The 19618-nt window shown below is 49.7% G+C and overlaps 1 protein-coding gene across 3 annotated transcripts in view; it reads left to right on the top strand.

The window, feature by feature from the left end:
• The window catches only part of GRID1 (glutamate ionotropic receptor delta type subunit 1), a 686401-nt gene that overhangs the window by 140310 nt on the left and 526473 nt on the right, over nucleotides 1–19618 (top strand). For 2 of the 3 annotated variants that reach the window (XM_027530480.1, XM_027530482.1), the window contains exon 3: nucleotides 4123–4407. The exons of the other annotated variant lie outside the window; for it this stretch is intronic. In XM_027530480.1, the coding sequence (XP_027386281.1) occupies nucleotides 4123–4407 (285 nt within the window). The remainder of the gene's footprint in view (nucleotides 1–4122; nucleotides 4408–19618) is intronic. 3 annotated transcript variants of the gene reach the window in all.

The raw sequence follows: 19618 nt of genomic DNA, 5'->3' as shown, positions 1-19618 counted from the left end.
GCTTCCACCCTTAATTACCCACCTTGTTCATGGAGGAGGTGGGGGCCTTGAGGGATTTCAGTGCTATTGCAGGTGGCTGTCCTGGGGTGGGTCAGGGTGCCACCTCCGAGGGGAGGGCTGGTCAGCAGCGGGAGTGAGGTCATTCTCTGCTGTAAACTCCTATGTCTTGGGCTCCTGGACAGGATTTGGGTGGGATATTGATAGAGAGGTGGGGATGCTCAGGGAGGGCGCAGGAGACTGACTGTGTTTGGCGTCTTTCTTGGGCCCAGCATGGGGTTGGCACTGTGGTCCGCATTATCAGTCAGAACTCCCATAGCTCTGCTGTGATTTGTATCCTGAATTAATAGACAGCAGGGGTTCGGGAAGGAGACATGCCCATGGTCACACAGCTGCTGACCGGAGGAGCCCAAAGCAGGACTTTGTGAGATTCTAGCGCTCCTTCTGCTGCCCTGGGGAGCCCAGGCCCAGCCAAGAAGCTGGTGTCTGTGGCTGCCACCAGGGCTGGGGCATGGGACCTGCTCCCTGAGCACGTTCCTGGTACCCAGCCCCTGTGTCTGTGTCACACTGCACCCCTCACTCACCCTGCTCCCCCTCATCTCTCCTGGTCTACATCCTTTTCTTCCTCTGAGGCTCTGATGCTAACCCCACATGAGTTCACCCTCCTCTGGGTCCCAGGGACCTTCCCCTCTCCTTCCTCCCAGGCTGAACTGTGGGGTCCAGCTCCTTGGTAGATGCTAAGCTCCTCAGATGGGGCCTGTGTGTGTCCTGTTCCCACCCTGAACTCAATGCTCATTGCAGGGCTTTGTGCTTAGAGGGTGTGCTGAGCGTATGCATGAAACGCATAGCGGGGAAGAAACAAGTCCATCCACGTGGGAGTACAGGATGTGGGCTCGGATGGAGAAATGGAGCCTCGGGGGCTTCAGTGACTCAATGACAGAGTACCTGTGGAATGGGCACCAGCGGGGACAGGGAGGGGCGCTTGCCATCAGACGTCGGGCAGTGACCTGAGATGGAGCAGGTGGGGGTGCGTGATGGAGAGCTGAGACCCTGCGATGGCGCAGTGGGTGTCCTGGGTGGGACCAAAGACTTGAGATCCTGGGCGACTTTACACCCTCGTGATGTGTGGTGAATTCTGCAAGATTGCTTCTAAGAGGTTTCAATGCCGTGTTATTGGCATTAAAGAGAATATGTACAAGAAAGAAAAATCCATTTATCATCACAGACCTTGGCTTTTAGTGTTTTCTCTTGTCTTTTTCATAAGCGTGCTTTTTACCTAATTGTAGAAATTGTTGTAATCCTGGCGAGTATGAAATGTCATGCTCTGGTTTTGTCACAGTCGCCCCGCAGAAGCATCTTTAGACAGGAAGGCGTCTCAGTCCGGCCTCAGAAGGCGTATCAGTGGTGCGGCTTCACAACTTGTTATCTGGAAAATAGACACAGTGATGCCTGCTGTACCGGGATGTCATGAGAATAATGCGAACTCATGTATAGAGAGGACTTGACAGAGTATTCAGCACAGAGAAAATTCTCACAAAATAGTCCCTCCTCCTGGAGCTTCTTACTTATCCATTACCGAAGGATTATTTTCCTTTTGTAAAAGAATAATCTGTTCACAGCATGAAATTTTGGCAAAGTACAGAAAAAAGGGAAAACCACGTTGAGGCTTCACCTAAAATGCGGTCACTTTGAGCGCTTTGCAATATTTCCTTTTGGTCTGTCTTTCATGCATGTTAAGTTTTATTTGATTGATATCATAAAGTACATACAATTTTGTCTGACTTTCACATAACTTTATAATGACAGATGCTTTCCCATGTTACCGTAGTATCTTCATAGATAGTTTTAAAGGTTGGGTGTGCTTTCAACAAGTGGAACACTTTTGTGTCGCTCACCTGTTTGCATCTTTTCGATTGTTGGCAATATATCAAGAATCTGGATAAGTATCCTCTGAATGTTTTTGGATCTAAAGCCATTTTTTTTCCTTAAGGTTTTTTTTTTTTTTTGATGTGGGCCATTTTTAAAGTCTTTGTTGAGTCTGTTGCGTATTGCTTCTGCTTTATATTTTGGTTTTTTTGGCCCTGTGGCATGTGGGATCTTAGATCCCTGACCAGGGGTTGAACTGCAGCGTCTGTATTGGAAAGCAAATTTCGTAACCATTGGACCACCAGGGAATTTCCTAAAGTTATTTTTATATTATAGTTTGGGTAGATGCCCAAAGTGGAACTGTTGACCAGAGGGCATGCAAATGTCAAGGACTGTGGTATTATTGTATGAGTTTTTACTGACTGCTGTGTGCCGGCAGACACGTTGTGTCCCTGGATGAGGATGGTGAGCGTAAGGGCATGACCTTTATTCCCCTGGAACCTGAGGTCAAGTGGCAGAGAGAGACAATTCAGTGTCGCGAGAGGGGAGGTGTGGGGTGCAAACGGAGTGCGTGACAAAGGTCCCGAGCCAGTCTGGGGTGTAGAGTCTGAGTCTTGGAGCAAGAGTCAAGGTCCAGAAGGCAAAAGGAAGTGCGATAGGTTCCAGGGAACAACGACAGGCGGACAGTGGGGCAGGGCGGCAGGGGGCCCTGAGGCCGCAGGCGCTGGGGAGCCTGCCCTAAGGAGTTTGACTCCCTGCCCAAGGCTCTTGGGGGCCACCAAGGGCTTTACTCAGAAGCACGGCAGGATTGGATCACAATTCAGGAGTGAGCTTGGCCAGGTGGAGCCTGAATGCGAGGGCCCAGAGCGTTCAGGTGGTTCTGTGATCTTCAGTAGGGACTGTAGAGAATCTCTCATTTAACCACCCCCTCCTTCTGCCTTGTGTTGAAGCCCAAGGGTTCCTCAGGAAGAGTTGTGGGCAGTCAAATTGTCCTCGTGCTGAAGCCCATGAATGTGCAAGGTGATTGTCCCTGCGTGGGGAGCCACTGGCCTTTGGTATTGGAAAGCCTGGGGGTGTCTTCCTCTTCCCGCACCTTCCCAGCCTCCCTCTGCCTTGCTCCTTGGGGTTCCTCCCTCTGGTCTTCATCTCCTTCTCCCAGTCTGGTCTGAGGCATTGCATAAACCCACGTGCTCTCAACTGAAAGAACTGCATTGTCAAAGTTGTTCAAAAGTCTGCCGTCTGCAGCAGATGGCCTGCTGACATTCACAGGCTGTGTTTTGAAACTGCATCTGCTTTCCCACATTCCTGCCGTCACATAAAGCATTATTAATAAATGTTTGCTTCAAAACTGGTGCAGTGGTTGCAGTGTTGGGAGGTGCATCGTTCTATTAATTGGTCTGATGTTCCAAAAAGGCGTGAGAGTGTGGCTAAAAGGGGTTACTGGAACTCATGGTGACTCGATGACTTCAAAAGGCGGTCCCTAAGTGTTCCCACCCTAGAAATGGCTGCTGACACCTGATTGTGTTCCTCCTCCACACCTGCAGTCAGTGCCCCGCTGTGGGAGCCTCTTCCTTTTGTTATTGTTAAGTGGCTTTTAAATAATCCTGGTCTTCTGGAACCAAATACTTCCCCGGGGGTTTGACCCAGTATTTTTATGGTATGAATCAAGTGGACTTGGCCAGGAGACTGAGGGATTCTGGGATTCGTTGCCTACAATCTGGGTCTTCGGGGGTAAGTGTCTCCCTGGCTTTCCAATGTAATTCATTCCCTTCCGCCCCAATCAGCTCAGTTCAGCCAACGATTGTAGAGTACACAGTACATTCTTGGCCTGTGGCTTGGCCTTGGGGATACAAGGATCAACAAAATGAGCTCGTGGCTCTTAAGAGGCTCACAGCCCAAGTGGGAAACCAGATAGCTAATATAGTAGCATGGCTGAATGTCTCCGGCAGATGTGGGTAGGAGCCTTGTTCTACTCTGCCTGTTTGAGTAGCCTAGGATGAATGATTATGCCTCTCTTGACCTCTGTTTTCTCATCTGTTGAATGGACACAAGAGTATCTAGTTGGCAGTGTCACTAGGGCATCACAGACTGTGGCTGTGAAAACCTCTGGGCTGGCCTGACAGGGTTCTTGGTCCCTGGAGGGAGACGGTGTTTCTTGGAACCCCAGGAATGAGCTGCCCAGTGTGAGCTGTGTGAATTGAAGCCAGGGCAGCATCACCCCCATGCTGACCCCTCCCTCTCTCTCCCCTCTCTTTCCAGCCTGTGACCTCATGACCCAGGGGATTCTGGCCTTGGTCACGTCCACCGGTTGTGCGTCTGCCAACGCCCTGCAGTCCCTCACAGACGCGATGCACATCCCGCATCTCTTTGTCCAGCGCAACCCAGGGGGCTCTCCGCGCACCGCCTGCCATCTGAACCCCAGCCCTGATGGCGAGGCCTACACGCTGGCCTCCAGACCACCCGTGCGCCTCAATGATGTCATGCTCAGGCTGGTGACAGAGCTGCGCTGGCAGAAGTTTGTCATGTTCTACGACAGCGAGTATGGTGAGTGGGGGCAGGGGCTGCTCTGGGGCTCCGGTGGGGGCACAGCCATGGTGAGTGGGGGCAGGGGCTGCCCTGGGGCTCCGCTGGGGGCACAACCAGATGCCGGGAGACCTGCGAGCTGGACCTCACTCGTGGAGGCTGAGCCCTTTGGAGAGGGCTGCGTGTGGACGGCGGTTGGTGGTCTGAACCGAGTGGGTCTCTGGGTGGTGGGACCCAACCTTGAGCTTCGTGAGTAGGGGATGAGCTTTGAAAACAGATCTGTAGACAGGCACTAAAGTTGCCTAGCAACAACACCTTATCATGACAGCTGAAGTTTGAATCATCTTTGAGTTTTCAATAAAATATTAATAAACTGCTGGCAGGGATCCGAGGGGCTGCACGCAGGCAGCAGTGGTGGAGACTGGCCAGCATGGGTCCCCCCGGAAGCCTCCTCTGCAAAGTGTCCCCCTCCTGCTGGACGCTCTCCCAGCCTCCCCAGCTCCTTGCCTCCCTCCATGCTGACCTGCCCTTAGTTTCAGGGTTTCAGGCTGGGGCAAAGGTCAGGGAGAGGGACAACCTTAATGTCATGGACCCAGGTGGGCATCGTGTGGGTCTGGGGACACAGGGCATGGCTGGATATGGATTCTTTGAAGGCCTACTGTATAAAAAACATAATTTCCTTGTTAGGAAACTAGAAAAATGGGCTTTGAAGAGATAGCTTCAGGTTTTCTATGGCTGCTTTGTGAAAATGGAGACCGGTTCTGGTCCCAAGATAAATGGTTTAAAAATAAAACCTTTTCATTGAAAAAAATTATATGTTTAAAAAACCTATTTATTTTTTTATTCTGAGATAATTGAGACTTACATACAATTATGAGAAATAATTCAGAGATCCTGTGTGCTCCAAAATCTTGCCTAACTGTCACGGCGTACCACGAGCAGGACTTCCTCCTGACATAATCCGTAGCCTTGCTCACATCCACCCGTTTGCACGCACTTGGGTGTGTATTCGCTGTGTGTGCAGTTCTGTCATGTGTGGATTCGTGTGCCCACCACAGTCAGATTCAGAGCAGTCCCTCACGAGGACCCCCACGCTGCCCTTTTATAACCACAGCCACTCATCTTTAAAGGTGAGGGTTGGCGCCTCATAGTTGGGGCCAGGGTAGAATGAGGTAGACCCTAGAAAGTCCTTTTTTCCTCTCTTGGTGGAATAATCCCTTTGCCAAGACTGTAACTAAGAAGAGAAAGCAGCATATGTTTGCATTTGCCTAAATACTCTGCTTCTCTAAGACTGGAATGTTGTCCTCAGCTCTTAAGCAAATATGCTGTCTGGAGTCTTCCAGAAGGAATTGAAAAGCAAACAGTCACTGTACTGAAATTAAGATGAGGGGGGTGCTGGGGACAAAGGAGGCCAGAGGCTCCAGGTGCTTGAACTGGACTCCGTCCAGGGCCTGGCTTCTCCCTCCCACCCCCGCTCAACCCCTGACTCTGGGGAGGACTTGGAGAGACCATGTCATAGTCTGGGGGCTGGCACAGAGAACATGGACCTTTCAAGAAATTTTAATATAAGACAAAGGAGAAATGTGGGGGAAGACAAGGAAAGACCTTTGAGGTGAGCTAGGAAACATGTTTCGTTCTGTAGCTACACTCCTTTGCCCCTCTCCTCTCCCATCCAGACCCTCCAGTCAAGCCAAAAGGTGCACTCCTCTTTTGTCACACGGAGACCTTTGCTATCTCTTGTAGGGTTGAAGTTAGTTTTCAACCAGACTGACCTTTATTAGTAATTTTATAAACACACAGGGTGACCAATAGGTTTCTTCGGGTGGATCTCTGCCGGCAATTGGCTGAACCTTGATTGCTTTGTTGGGAAGGATTCTGAGGAAGCATATGGCCTTAGCAAGATAAACCGCTGTGATTGCTCCATGAAGCATCATGGTGCAGGGGATGGACTGGCAGCAACCCGCCCTGTTTGCTAAAGGTGGCTGTGAATCAAGCGTCTCAGAGCTGCTTACACATGGCTGTCACTGTCCAAGGTGCTGACCATTTGGCATTAGCCTTCCTGGAGGCCAGTGCTCTTTCATTGGGTTCTATGTAGAACCTCCTGCCTTTGCCTGCCCTGGCCATTACCCTCCTGATTTGACAACCTTTGAAGCCAGGTTTCTACCCCAAACATTCTCTGTAAAACCACTCCAGCACCTATGACCTGTTTTGACCTTGCCCCTTGCGCACAGTCAAATCTGTGGCCCATTTTTAATATGTTATGTAAGCCAAGGGTGTAGAAACACACATGCTGTTTGATGCAGCCCCAAGAATCCAGAGTGTGAGTGCTCCTCAGCTTGGCTGGCATTGGCCTGTCTGAGGGCTGTGGGTGGATTTACATTACCGATACATCCAAGACAAATGGCGCCTCCACAACCCCTCAGGGCCCTTCCTCCACCCGACCACTGTAGCACTAGCTGCGATGAGCCCAATTACAAAGCAAATTGAGTGTAAAGACTGTTTCATTTCTTCCGAAGTCACACAGAAGTGGGCTGGGATATAGTAACTTTGTTTTTTTGATGCTGATCTGCAAGTATCTTTACATATATTTATTTAAGCTATTTAGTAACTGTCTGAAGTGGGATTATTGCTGCATTTTACAGATGAGGAGCATGAGGCTCAGAGAGATTCCTTTTGACTTTGATGCCCATGCACTTAGCCATGGCACCATCTTATTACTGTCATCTGGGGCTTGCTAGGCTCCAGCCTTCTCTTATCACCAGCCAGGCAGAGTTGATGCCAAGGATGGCGTGTGTGGAATGGACTTGGCATGCCCTAGGTTTGTGCAGTCAGTCACTTGGATAAATGTCATGTGTAAGATCCTACCCCTGCAAGGTAAGGACTGGTCCTTCCCCCTTTGCCCCTCAGCCTTCCTTTAAACCAAGGAATGTCCTGCCTTGGGTGGAGCCTGAGGACTGGGCATCTGGGTCAAGGGTCAGAAAGGCAAAAGCAAGTTCTACGACAGAATTTGGCAGAGTGGTGGGAGAGGAGTTTGTATGTTTAAGGTTTACAGAATGCAGTGCCATTTGGTAAAATTCCATTGAAAATACTTGTATGCTTGTTGTGACAGCGAAAGGAAAAATAAAAGAGAAGCTGACATTTGGGAGAGAAAATCTGTAACATTAAAATACCAAAAGTTTGGACTGAACAGAAGAGAGAACTTTCTGTCTTGCCACTTGGATTTCTGGGCTATTCATGTGTATTCTGGGGAGGGTGTGCTAGAAGCTGCAGCCACAATTTCTCCCCAGTGAGCACATTTGGATGAGGGATGTATTTATGGTGGGATCTTAGAAACCACTGACTCATTCATTCAACAAATATTCACTGAGTCCCTACCATGCACAACTATTTTGCTAGGTACTCATTTTAGATGTTGAAACAGATGGTTGGAGTATCTTGGCTAAAATTGCACAGGGCTGGGATGTGAAGTTAGGACCCCAGGGCTCCTTCCTCCATAGCATCTTTGGGGTGTGATGCTCCCTGTTAGCCTCTTGAACCAGCTTGCAGGCCTGGGATGAGTTGGCAGCAGGGATTCCACAGAAGCAAAAGCTTAGGGCTCTAAATGTGTGTCCATTTCCTATTTGTGCTTGTTTTTAAATTATTTTTTAAAAGTTAAAAGTTGCACACTTTTACAATGTATATGTCAAGTTAAAAGAATGATAATGAAGTGAGCTCCCACGAACCCAGACCAGTTTAAAAAATGTACAGGAGAGGAGGGTTCAGGAGGGGGAACACATGTATACCTGTGGTGGATTCATTTTGATATTTGGCAGAACTAATACAATTATGTAAAGTTTAAAAATAAAATAAAATTAAAAAAAAAATGTACAGGAGCCTTAAGTGTCCTCATCGTATCATGTCATCTACCTAGGGGATCTGACCAGTATCATGATTGTATTCTAATGAGCTCCTTGCTTTTCTTTATAGCTTATCATACAAGTATGCATCCTAAAATACTTACTGCCTAGTTTGGCCTCTCCATGAACCTTAAACATCTTGAGTTAAACTACTGTACACTTTTGTGATTGCTTTCTTTTCTTAAATGTTTATTTATTTTTAATTGATTGATGATTGTGATTGCTTTATTTTTTATTAAATATTGTGAACTATTGGGCCTATGCATGTTTCACTTTGTTAGATCATTCCAAATTACTTTCCAAAGCATTTCTACCTATTTTCACTGCTATCTGCAATGTAAGAGAATTCTCGAAGCTCCCCAACCTCACCAACACCTGGCATTGCTTTTAGTTTTAAGATTTTCATGTGGAAGGTGTCTCACTGTGATTTTGATTTGCATTGCCATGATAAAAGATGAAGCTGAGCGTATCTTTATGTGCTATTTTTGTTTGCTCTTCTAAATACCCATGTGTAGTTTAAAATTTTTGCCCATTTTTAAAATTGAGACTTTTCTTTTGTAAGTTAGGGATGTTAAATGCCTTCTTTCAGTTAGCTGCCTTAGTTTGCAGAAGTTCTATACTGTAGTATCCACTTTATTCATCTTTTAGACAAGTAGCTCCATTTCCTATCTCATTTAAGAGGTCTTTCCCTATCCAAATGGTATAAAGATATTCTCCCGCGGAAACCTTCCTCTCTGCTCTGAGAGCAGATGTTGCCCTCCAGCCTGAGTGTCCACAGCTAGGTCCTGGCTCTGAGTATGCCTGGATCCCTGTGGCTAGACCATCTCTCCCTGCAGCTATGGCCTGACATTCTTCCCTGACACTGCTTTGCTCTGCTGTGGCCATGGAACTGATCTTATCTTAGTGGTGACTGCGCAGCTTGTGGCATGGTGGTTCAGGAGGGCTTCCTGAAGGAGGTGGCATGTACGCAAGCCTCTAAAGGACTTGAAGTAGGAAATAGGCAAGCAGAGGGCACTGGGGGCAGATAGGAGGAAGAGTGTGCCAGGCAGAAGGAAAGCATGCTGGAAGGCCTGGGGGCAACAGAGAGGGAAAAGATATGGCTGGATTGTGGGCAGTGGCCAAGGGTGGGGCTGGAGCTCGGGGCCAAGCAGGCCTTAGAGGCCTCACTGATGAGCACAGAATCTCCAGAAATCCTTGAGAGCCATAGCTCGCCTCCTCAGGTGGTACCTCTGGGTCCTATTCATTACACCCAGTCCAGAGGCCTGAAGACAGACTCGGGTCTTCTTTTCTGGAGGGCTCTGGTCTTTCTGTTGTCTGTGTCCAGACTCATTGGCTTCCTCTGAAAGGAAAGATGCTAATGCACAGGAACAAGCTGAGGACAAATCCCAGACCCCGAGGCAGGCCCTGAACTTCCCAGGTGACCAGGCGGCCCAGATGTCTGTGAGTCATAGTTCATGTTTCTCCAGCCTCACTCCAAGCAGGGCGCCGTGCAAGCACTGTGCGTGCTCCAGCTCATGGCATCCTTACAGCAATCCTTCGAAGTGGGTTCATACCACCCTCGTTTTACAGATGAGGAAACTGTGACTCAGAAAACTGAGTGAGTGGCTGGTGAGTAGGGGGTTGGCTAAGTGTGATTCCCGAAGCCCAGGTCACCACAGCTTTGCTCACAGCCTCTTAATCCTTGTGGCAAAGCTGTGGGGAGCAAGGCCCACAGGTAGACTCTTCACTTAATGTACAAGGGTTTACTGGAGCACTGTTGGTGACCACAGATACTGCCAACAACCATAATGGTTAAATATGTTATGATACATACATAATGGGAAACCACGATTCCTAATGAACCAAGAGGCCATGGTTCCAACGCAGGGTACTGTTAGCTCATAGCAGCAAAGTGAGGGTGGTGGTGTCAGTATTGCTCTGGGTAGAAGCAAGGTCACGTGTGTGTGTGAGTACACGTACAGTGTCAGGGGAGAGCTGTGTCAGGGAGGGAAGCACAGTGACTTGGGACAAAGATGGGAGATCTGTTTTTTTGTTTAATGTCTTTAAAGTTTTCTATCAAGTACCAAAAATAGTAAATACAACAGTGAGGGTTGCCATCCTTCCTTCCCGCTGATTGCCCATGGTGAATTCCCTTTTTGTCATCTAAGAATAGGGATGGTAATTTCTGAGCTGCAGATTAAAACCCCTGGCAGAGTTCCGGTACGTGGCAAACGGTCTGTATGATAATAACAAATCATGAGTGGGAACTAAGAGTGGCAGTTGTCAGTATTCTTCCTTCCCAGGGCTGGATGTTGGCATAGGGCTTGGTAGAGTCTTGGCGTGAGAGCTTTGGCTGTTTGTCCCTCCTCAGGATTATCCTTGAGTACAGTGGTTAGGAGCATGGACTTGGGAGCAGTCTGCTTCAGCTGAATGCTGGCTCTGCCTCTATAGCTGTGTGACACTGGACAAGTCACTCAACCTCTCTCTGCAATGGTTTCCTGATCTGTCTAAGGGGAATAAAGTAATCATTCCTATTTGCTGTGCTTGCTGTGGGGATTAAATGCATTAATACATGCCAAGGGCTTAGTTGGCATCACCAAATCAATGGACGTGAGTTTGAGCATATTCTGGGAGATAGTGAAGCACAGGGAAGCCTGGCATGCTGCAGTCTATGGGATTGCAAAGACTCGGACACGACTGAGTGATTGAACAACCGTAAGAGCTTAGCACAGCGCCTAGCACCTGAGTGCTCAGGAAGACTTCCTTACTCAGAAGCTACAACTGCTGGAGCCCCCTGGCCTCTGAGCTGGCTCATCTCTGCTATGGCTTGTTCTGCAGTCCAGGAAACATCTTGCTTATGTCCTTGGTGCTTGCAGGAAGAGAGAGAGTTCAGGGTCAGCTCTCTCACCTGCAGGGGACACTCCAGGCCTGCCTGGTGGTGGAGGTGAGTTGCTAGGAGTCCCCAAAGACTCACTGCGCAGTCCCAAGTGGCTCTGATGAGTCATCACACCTTCTCAGCTAGACAGCCTGACAGGTTCCCTTGGTGAACATCTGTTGGCAGTTGGTCTTCACCCCGAGTCCTCCTGATAGGAAACTCCTCAGAAGAAAGAGAATTGGACACCTACTATTTTAACCAATGCTTCATGCCAACAAAGTCTCCTTTCTGACGTCTGGCATAGGAAGTCAGACAACTGAGCTGCTCCGGTGAGCCTTCTTATTAATAACACGTATCGTATCATTATGGCATTAGTTTAAATTGAAGTAATAAATACTTTTTCCAAGAGAAATGAATAAGTGAGTTTAATTGCTAGGAAACCTACCAAGAAGTTCGACAATAACTTTACTGGGACGAGTGTTTTGGGTTTTGTTCTTCGATCTAATTATAAAGCAACTGCACTTCAGGGCACGTTAATTGTAGCATTTGCTGGAAGATTAAAGTTCATTAACTCTGAAGTTCCATCACCCTTCTGTCGGATTCCATGGTGCGTCTGAGGACGTAAGGAGATGCCGGATGAAGGACAGGAAGACAGGGGTGCCGGCCGCCCTCGCCCCATGCCCCATTGCACAGCTGGACCGAGGGAGTTGCCACACCAAGACCTTGGCCAGACCTACACTTCCTTCTTCCCATGCAGTGCCACAGTGCCCCCTTGGAAGACAAATACGGCCCCCTTGACTTTCCCATCCTGCCAACCCTGCTTCTCCAGACCTCCTCAGCCCCAGCACACAAGAGGGAACAGGTTTTTCTGTTAAATATTAGAATTCTACTAGAATTCTAGGAAGGGTATCCACAAGATGTGGCCCCAAACATCTGGAAGGACCATTGGCCCAGTGAGACCCCTGCCCGCTCTCCTAGTGAAGTGAAATAGAACGTCCTCTTCATTGTCTCAACTGAAGCATCTCTTACCCTCCTCTCTGGGAGAGCATGGCTCTTTCCTAACAGATCCAGCAATGTCAGGGGAGTCCCTTCATTTTTTGAAGTGAACTGTATTGAGGCATAATTGGTATGCAATAAAATGCACTCATTAGACATGTGCTGTTTGATGGATTTTGACAAATATATGTAATAGAGTAACTGCTATCCCAGTCGAGGTGCAGAATGTTGCAAGGTATATAGAAATGCCTCTGTTGTGAAGAGAGACCATCATAACTAACTTCCTTCTGGCCCCAGTCACTTCAGCAGTTGCTGGAAGACCATAGGCCCTGAAAAGAATGTTATGTGCCTGGAACCTGCAGTGTCCTCTGCTCCTAGGAGCATTTTCAGAGACCTGGAGTGCCAGTGTGTCTGACCAGAAGACAGGGAAAGGACAGGGAGGCGTGAAAGGCGGGGGAGAGGAGGGGAGAGCTGTGGAAGCCCCGCAGCAGCTGGGAATGGTGTTCAGGCTAAAGCTGTCTCCATCCAGATGAGAGCCCTGACCGTCTGCTCGCTGGCCAGAGATGACTTGTTTTCCCTTGCCAGGCAAGATCTGGCACCTCCTTGAGAGGTGACATTTGGGTAGTTATGAGCACAGACTCCAGCATCAGAAAAGAACTGCACGTGAGTCCCGCTTCGTTGCTTATTGCATCCTGGGTGAACTGTGGTTGCCCTTCAGAGCCTTGGTTTTACTGAACTGTAAGATGGGTATCATAGCACTTCTTTCTTAGGTTCCTGGCAGGTCCTGGCCAGGCACATGCTCAGTGCTCTAGTGGGTTGAGAGTCTTTAAAAGTTTTCCTTTGCTTCTTACAAAGGGATCTCAGCAGATGGCATCCAGCTCCGAAGTACCGTTTTTTGAGGCCTGGGAAGTGGGTTTCCTTTCCTGGTTGCTCAGCAGGTGGGACCTGGGGGTGGGTGGTCATAGGTCTTGCTTGACTTGTGTTTAGACAGCATCTCTGAAACAGCGTTAAGAATGCCCTTCTCCTCGGGAAGCTAAGGATGCAGAAAGGCCCCAGGAGCCCCTAAGAGGTTGTATGGGAGCCTCAGATCTAAACTCGAGGGTCCATTGTGGTGACTGAAACTGTCCCCACTGCTCTGGAATAACAGCCATGGTCCTTGCAGCTGGCCTCCCTGCCCTGCTCACTGTCACCCTCTCTCCTCACTCTATCCCGTCTGCCTGCCTCCTGCTCTCTGTTGCTCCATGAACGTGCCAGGACAATTAGGCATCAGAACCTTTGCACTGGCTGTTCCCTCTGCCTGGGACACTCTTCCCATAGATATCTGCAGGCTGCGTCCTCACCTTCAGGGCTTTGCTCCAATCCCCTCTGCCCCCCACAGGCCTTTTCTCATCAATTCAGTAAAATATTGAGCTCCTTTTCCTCTTGCTGCCCTCTTCTCCCTTCCATGCCTTTTTTTTTCATTGAATTTACTGACATTTGCTTATTTTTTGATGTTTACCTTCTCCCAATGAGGATGTGAGTTCCACTCAAGCAGGGATCCTGTGTGTTTTGGTAAGTAATGCTGCATATCCAGCATTTAGAATAGCACCTGGAACATAGTAGGTGCTCAAGTAGTATTCAGTATATGAGTGGATGAATGTATGACTGGGGGCATTTCACTGACTATTTATTTTTCTAGGAAACATTTGTTTCTTTTTATGAGATTCCCAATTACAACAATAATATATGATTTCATGGTGATGAATCTCTGGATTCATGGTGATGATCTGGAGATCACTTCATGGGAAATAGATGGGGAAACAGTGGAAACAGTGTCAGACTTTATTTTTTTGGGCTCCAAAGTCACTGCAGATGGTGACTGCAGCCATGAAATTAAAAGACGCTTATTCCTTGGAAGGAAAGTTATGACCAACCTAGATAGTATATTGAAAAGCAGAGATATTACTTTGCCAACAAAGGTCCATCTAGTCAAGGCTATGGTTTTTCCAGTGGTCATGTATGGATGTGAGAGTTGGACTGTGAAGAAAGCTGAGCGCTGAAGAATTGATGCTTATGAACTGTGGTGTTGGAGAAGACTCTTGAGAGTCCCTTGGAGATCCAACCAGTCCATTCTAAAGGAGATCGGTCCTGGGTGTTCTTTGGAAGGAATGATGCTGAAGCTGAAACTCCAGTACTTTGGCCACCTCATGCGAAGGGTTGACTCATTGGAAAAGACCTTGATGCTGGGAGGGATTGTGGGCAGGAGGAGAAGGGGACGACAGAGGATGAGATGGCTGGATGGCATCACCGACTCGATGGACATGAGTTTGAGTGAACTCCGGGAGTTGGTGATGGACAGGGAGGCCTGGCGTGCTGCGATTCATGGGGTCGCAAAGAGTTGGACACAACTGAGCTACTGAACTGAACTGAACTGAACTGAAAGGTCAGGTGAAACCTCACCCTCCTCCACTCCCACCAGAGCACCAGTGTGTTCAGCCCACTGAGCTTCTGTCTACACTGTCCTCCTTGGCAAGTGTGGAGGGAGCATCATGTACTCCACAAGGTGCGGGGCTTGGCGAGATTTCAGATGGGCCCAGGCTTGAGAAAGCTTTCCGCACAGTTACACAGGAGGATTAAACACAAAATCCCTGTGTGTATCACAGTGCGAGGTTAGCAGTGCCGCTGAAGTTTTGTGGGTGAACATTTTGGGAACCTTGTGTTCTGTTCCTGCCTCAGCCTTTTTTCTCGCTCATCTCTGGACTGTTGACAAATCTTTCTCATCCTTGGTTTTCTCATTTTGGTACTGGGGATAATAAAAATGCCTGCCTCAAAGGGTTCTTGGGAGATTGAAATGAAATGAAATGATGGATATGAGAGTGATCATTCATTTGTCTCTCTCCTCTTCAGTACCCAGGACAGTGCCCCAAGTGTTGGCATGTGATTGCAGAGCCTTGCAGCCTAAGCTACTCCCCAGCCCATCCCAACTCTGCCTTGGGAGGCGGTGGGTTTTGAATTATCTGGGAGCAAGAAGGGCTCCATCAGGTAGAGGAGGGAGGAGGGAAATTCCAAGTGGGGTAAACCTGTGTGCAAAACATCAGGGTGTGAAATAGCACACCGTGTTCTGGAAGAGGAGAGTTTGGAGGACCAGCGGCTTGTGCTGAGAGCTGGAAGTTATGGAAAGTGTCAGAGGGAAGGGTGGGCAGGGGCTGTGGGGGTTTGGAGGACCAATGGCTGTGCTGAGAGCTGGAAGTGATGGAAAGTGTCAGAGGGAAGGGTGGGCAGGGGCTGTGGGGGTTTGGAGGACCAATGGCTGTGCTGAGAGCTGGAAGTGATGGAAAGTGTCAGAGGGAAGGGTGCAGGGGCCTCAGGCAGCCTGGCCGGGAGCGCCTGAGTTCGTGATTCATCGTGTCCACGGCAGGGCTTCCCTGCTTTTGATGTGAGCTTCGTGCTGTGTCATCAAGGCTCACCCTCCCGTGGGAACTCTCCTGCCTAGTGAGACGCTTAGGAACAGAAGCCTGTTCTCCTGGGTTGTGTCACCCTGGAATGTGACAAGAGTGGAATTGCTTGTACATTGTGTGGCCAGATCGCCATTGTAAGAAGTCTGGGGGTTTTGATTTGGGGGGTCAGCTGCTCACCGCATGTTTCCCACTGGAGGCTCTGAGGGTGACGACAGACGATGGGGCTGGGGAGTGGGGTCACTCTGACACGGCCACTTTCCCTATAAATGGCATATGTCTTCTTCCAGGGTTCTGCTTTTCCAGTCTCTTGCTGGAAAGTACCCTCCAAGTCACCTGACCTGGTACCGTGAGGGCTCTCCTGCTTCCTGCGCCAACACCCCTGGTCCCAGGCAGAAGCCTCCACCCGGGCCTGGCATGCTCTCATGATTTTTGGTTTATTATTTTGGGATGCCTTGTTCTTCTGTTTGCTTACTTGTTTATTTCTTGCACACATCCAGAGAAGGTTTGCAGAGGCTTCTAATGAGGCAGCGGCAGTCGGAAAATAAACACAGGGCCATAGTGGCTGTGCTGGCTGGCAGGGGTGGCAGAGATAACTGTGAGCATGCTCTCCTGGCAGGCATGAAGTGGGGAAGGAAGCCATGGGTACAGGGCATCTGCATCCTCTGAAAGGAAGGAGCAGGGTGGCTTGCTTCTCAGGGGGACCAGGCTTCTCCAGCACTTCAAAGAATTCCCCCAGAGGGACCTGGTCTGTGCCGGGGACACGGGAGACAGAATGGACAGTAATTCTGGCTCAACTTCAAAGCAATGCAGAGGAGGGTTTTGTTTGACTGTCACTCACAGTTCACTGACTATGGAGGTAGTCCTAGGCTGAAGCTCACGATTCCAGGAGGGTGAGGGTCGGACAGCCCTCACGTGAGCTTCCTTTAGGCTGGTCATTATGGAGTCGGTGGATTCTTGTCGCCCACTGAGCGAGGCCTGCTCTATCTAGTCAGTCCAGTTTCACTGGTCAGACATCCACTGAGTTCCAGGTACTGTGCTGGGGAACTGGAAGTGAGGGAGGCAGGTGTGGCTTTTGCCCTCTTGGCTCCGAAGGTAACTACTGTCAGTGGGGAAGAGGGTTGTGATGGAGGCTGTACTGTGACAGCCACTGGAACTGTGGCTGGGAGCTTGGCTTGCCCGGCAGAGCCTGGGAAGTCTTTTGGGATGGAGTTCAGTCCTAATGGAGTGAGGAGGGCTGACATGAGGGGAGGGTGAGATGGGCAGATGTGGGGGTCCAGGGGTGAGAGAAAGCAGGGATGTTCCAAGACTTGGAGGAAGTTATGCCTGGCTGGAGTCTGGTATCTGGGATCAGGGACCCAGATGTGGAGTGTTTGGCTTGGGTGGCAGAGGGACTGTGTATTCTAAAGGCAACCACGGAAGCGTAGGTCACTCCTACCCTTTATTTTCTTTGTTGATTTTCCTTTGAAATTAGTCTTTTAAAAAAATATTCATTTATTTAATTTTTGGCTGTGCTGGGTCTTCACTGCTGTGAGGGCTTCTCTCTAATGATGGCAAGAGGGCCTCTCATTGTGGTGGTCTCTCTTGTTGCAGAGCATAGGCTCTAGGGCTCCTGGGCTTAAGCAGTTGTGGCTCCTGGGCTCTAGAGCACAGGCTTAATTGTTGTGGCACGTGGGCTTAGCTGCTCCACGGCATGTGGGACCTTCCTGGATCAGGGATCGAACCCCTGTCTCCTGCGTTGGCAGGCAGATTCTTATCCACTGAGCCACCAGGGAAGCCCCTGCAGTTAGTCTTTTTGCCATGCCACACGGCGTGTGGGATCTTAGTTCCCTGAGGAAGGATCCAACCCACACCCCCTGCAGTGGAAGCATGGTGTCTTAAGGACTGGATCGCCAGGGAAGTCCCTGAAATTAGTGTTGATTGTATAAGTAATGCATGAAACGAACATGTCTTGTGAAAAAGAAAATAAACGACAGAGGCAGTTAAGGTGAAAACCACAAGTGTCCTTTATGCTCCCTCCCCCGCGTTCCTTTCTAGAGCTAAGTTGAGGCCTTGTCTGGGCTCATCACTCTTTCTCATGTGCAGACATTCGCATGGAAATACAGGGAGCTTTTCCAAAGCAGAAGCTTTGGCCATGTACTCTTCACTTGAGGTGCTTCAGAGCCTTCACTCTGTATCAGCCCGTTTGGTTCTACCCTGGTCTTACCTGCTGCCTGACATCCTGCAGAGTGGGGTTGATGGATCCAGTTCCTCATTAGGGTGGTTTCTGGGGATTTTGCTCTGACAAGCAGCGCTAGAATGCACACCCTTGAAGGCACAGCTTCGTGCATGCGCCCGAGTATTTCTCTGGGCTGGATTGCTAGAAAGCAGTTGCTGAGTTGCAGAGAACCCTGTGTTTTCCAATTAGGAAGCTAGAAAGATAGTGCTGAGGTGCCAGGTACCAAAATAAGGCAGGCAGGAAGAGAGAAGTATTTAAGTGTTTTGAAGAACAGACCCCGTTCTGGTCCCTGTTTTTTCTTTTTTTATGGTTTAGAGGAAGATAGTTTCTTGAATGTCACGTTGCTGAGAAAAAGTGTGATTAGACAGAAAGTCAGGGACGAAATCCAAAATCAGAGAAGCAGATGCGGTAGAGCAGGGATCCTCTTAGGTCAGCAGCAGCTCTTGCGGAGTGGAGTCAGCTACAGCTCGGTGGGGATGAGCAGGGGGAACAGGGTGGTCCTGTGGTGTGTCCTGCTCTGAAGGGGTCTCACTGGTGGGTGGAGCCAAGCTGACATGTGTTCATGGAGGAGAGACCCTGCAGTCTCAGGAGGAGCAGCTGACAGTCTGGAGCTGGGGAAGGGCTGCTGTGAGCCGAGGGCTCCAGCCTGCTCTGAGTGATTCTAGGACTGGACCTGGACTAAGGCGGAGGTGGTGCTGAAGTCACGAACTGTCCATCTGTCGGAGCCCCCAGGGCCACTGTGGCAGGAAGTGTCCCTGTCCCTCGCCCACCCATGTTGGGGGTGGGGCGCATCTTTGGGTGAGTCATTGTTAAACAGAGGTTCTCAGGTGGCGCTAGTGGTAAGGAATCCACCTGCCAATGCAGGAGCCGCAAGAGATGCGGGTTTGCTTCCTGGTTGGAGAAGATTCCCTGGAGGAGGAATTGGCAATTCACTTCAATATTCTGGCCTGGAGAATCCCATGGACAGAGGCACCTGGCAGGCTACAGTCCATGAGGTTGCAAAGTCAGACACAACTGAACGTCTGGGCATGTATCCCATGGAAGAGGTCTGTCTTGTCTTCCCGGGGCCTGCAGGCTTACTAAAGGGCGTTGGGCTGAGCTTAGCTTATGGCCCATAAGCGGAGTGAGGAGCCCTGCACGGCTTCTCCCAAAGGAAGGGGATCGCACACTTCCTGTGCTGTGACCCTGTGCTGGACACCCTCACAGTTCTTTCCTGTCTGCATAGCCACTCAGCAGAGTCGGCACCTGCACACCAGCTGGTCTAGGAACCTGAGGCTGGGAGGGATTTCAGCTGCAGGTGGCGATTTAAGTCCCTAACTCTCCCTCTCCCGACTGTCTCTCCACTGCTCCAAGTGACAGATATGTGTTCCCCTGGCGTGATGTGGGGGGGGGACATGTGACACCTTGAGGGCCCCTGGGTCAGGAGATGCTGCTGTGCGAGCCCTCAGGAGGCCTTTCCCGGCTGTCCCGCCCTCTCTGCCTCGCCCCTCCCCCTCGGACTGCACTCCCGCCCTCCAGGCCCTCCTGACACACACGCCCTGGGACGCGGACGTAGTGCAGCCGTAGGACCTGAACTCAGAGGCCTGCTTTGGAGGCTGTACCCTCACTGTATGGCCGAATGGGCTTTGTTGCTGGAGACCTTCACGTTTCTGTGGCATTGTCACAAATGTCGATATGAAGGGCGTCGCCTGTGGGTCCTTGTGACATGTAGTGGAGTCCATGCAATGCGACGCTGGGAATGTCCCACTTTGCTTCTCTTTTGAATTGTGGTTAAATCCATACAACACAGAGGTCACCACGTTAGCCATTTTCAGTGCACAGTTCAGCGGCAGTT

This window comes from Bos indicus x Bos taurus, chromosome 28, assembly GCF_003369695.1.
Source record: "Bos indicus x Bos taurus breed Angus x Brahman F1 hybrid chromosome 28, Bos_hybrid_MaternalHap_v2.0, whole genome shotgun sequence".
Lineage (NCBI taxonomy): Eukaryota > Metazoa > Chordata > Mammalia > Artiodactyla > Bovidae > Bos > Bos indicus x Bos taurus.
The sequence above is the reverse complement of the archived record's forward strand: the minus strand, read 5'-3'. Positions and strand labels throughout refer to the sequence as shown.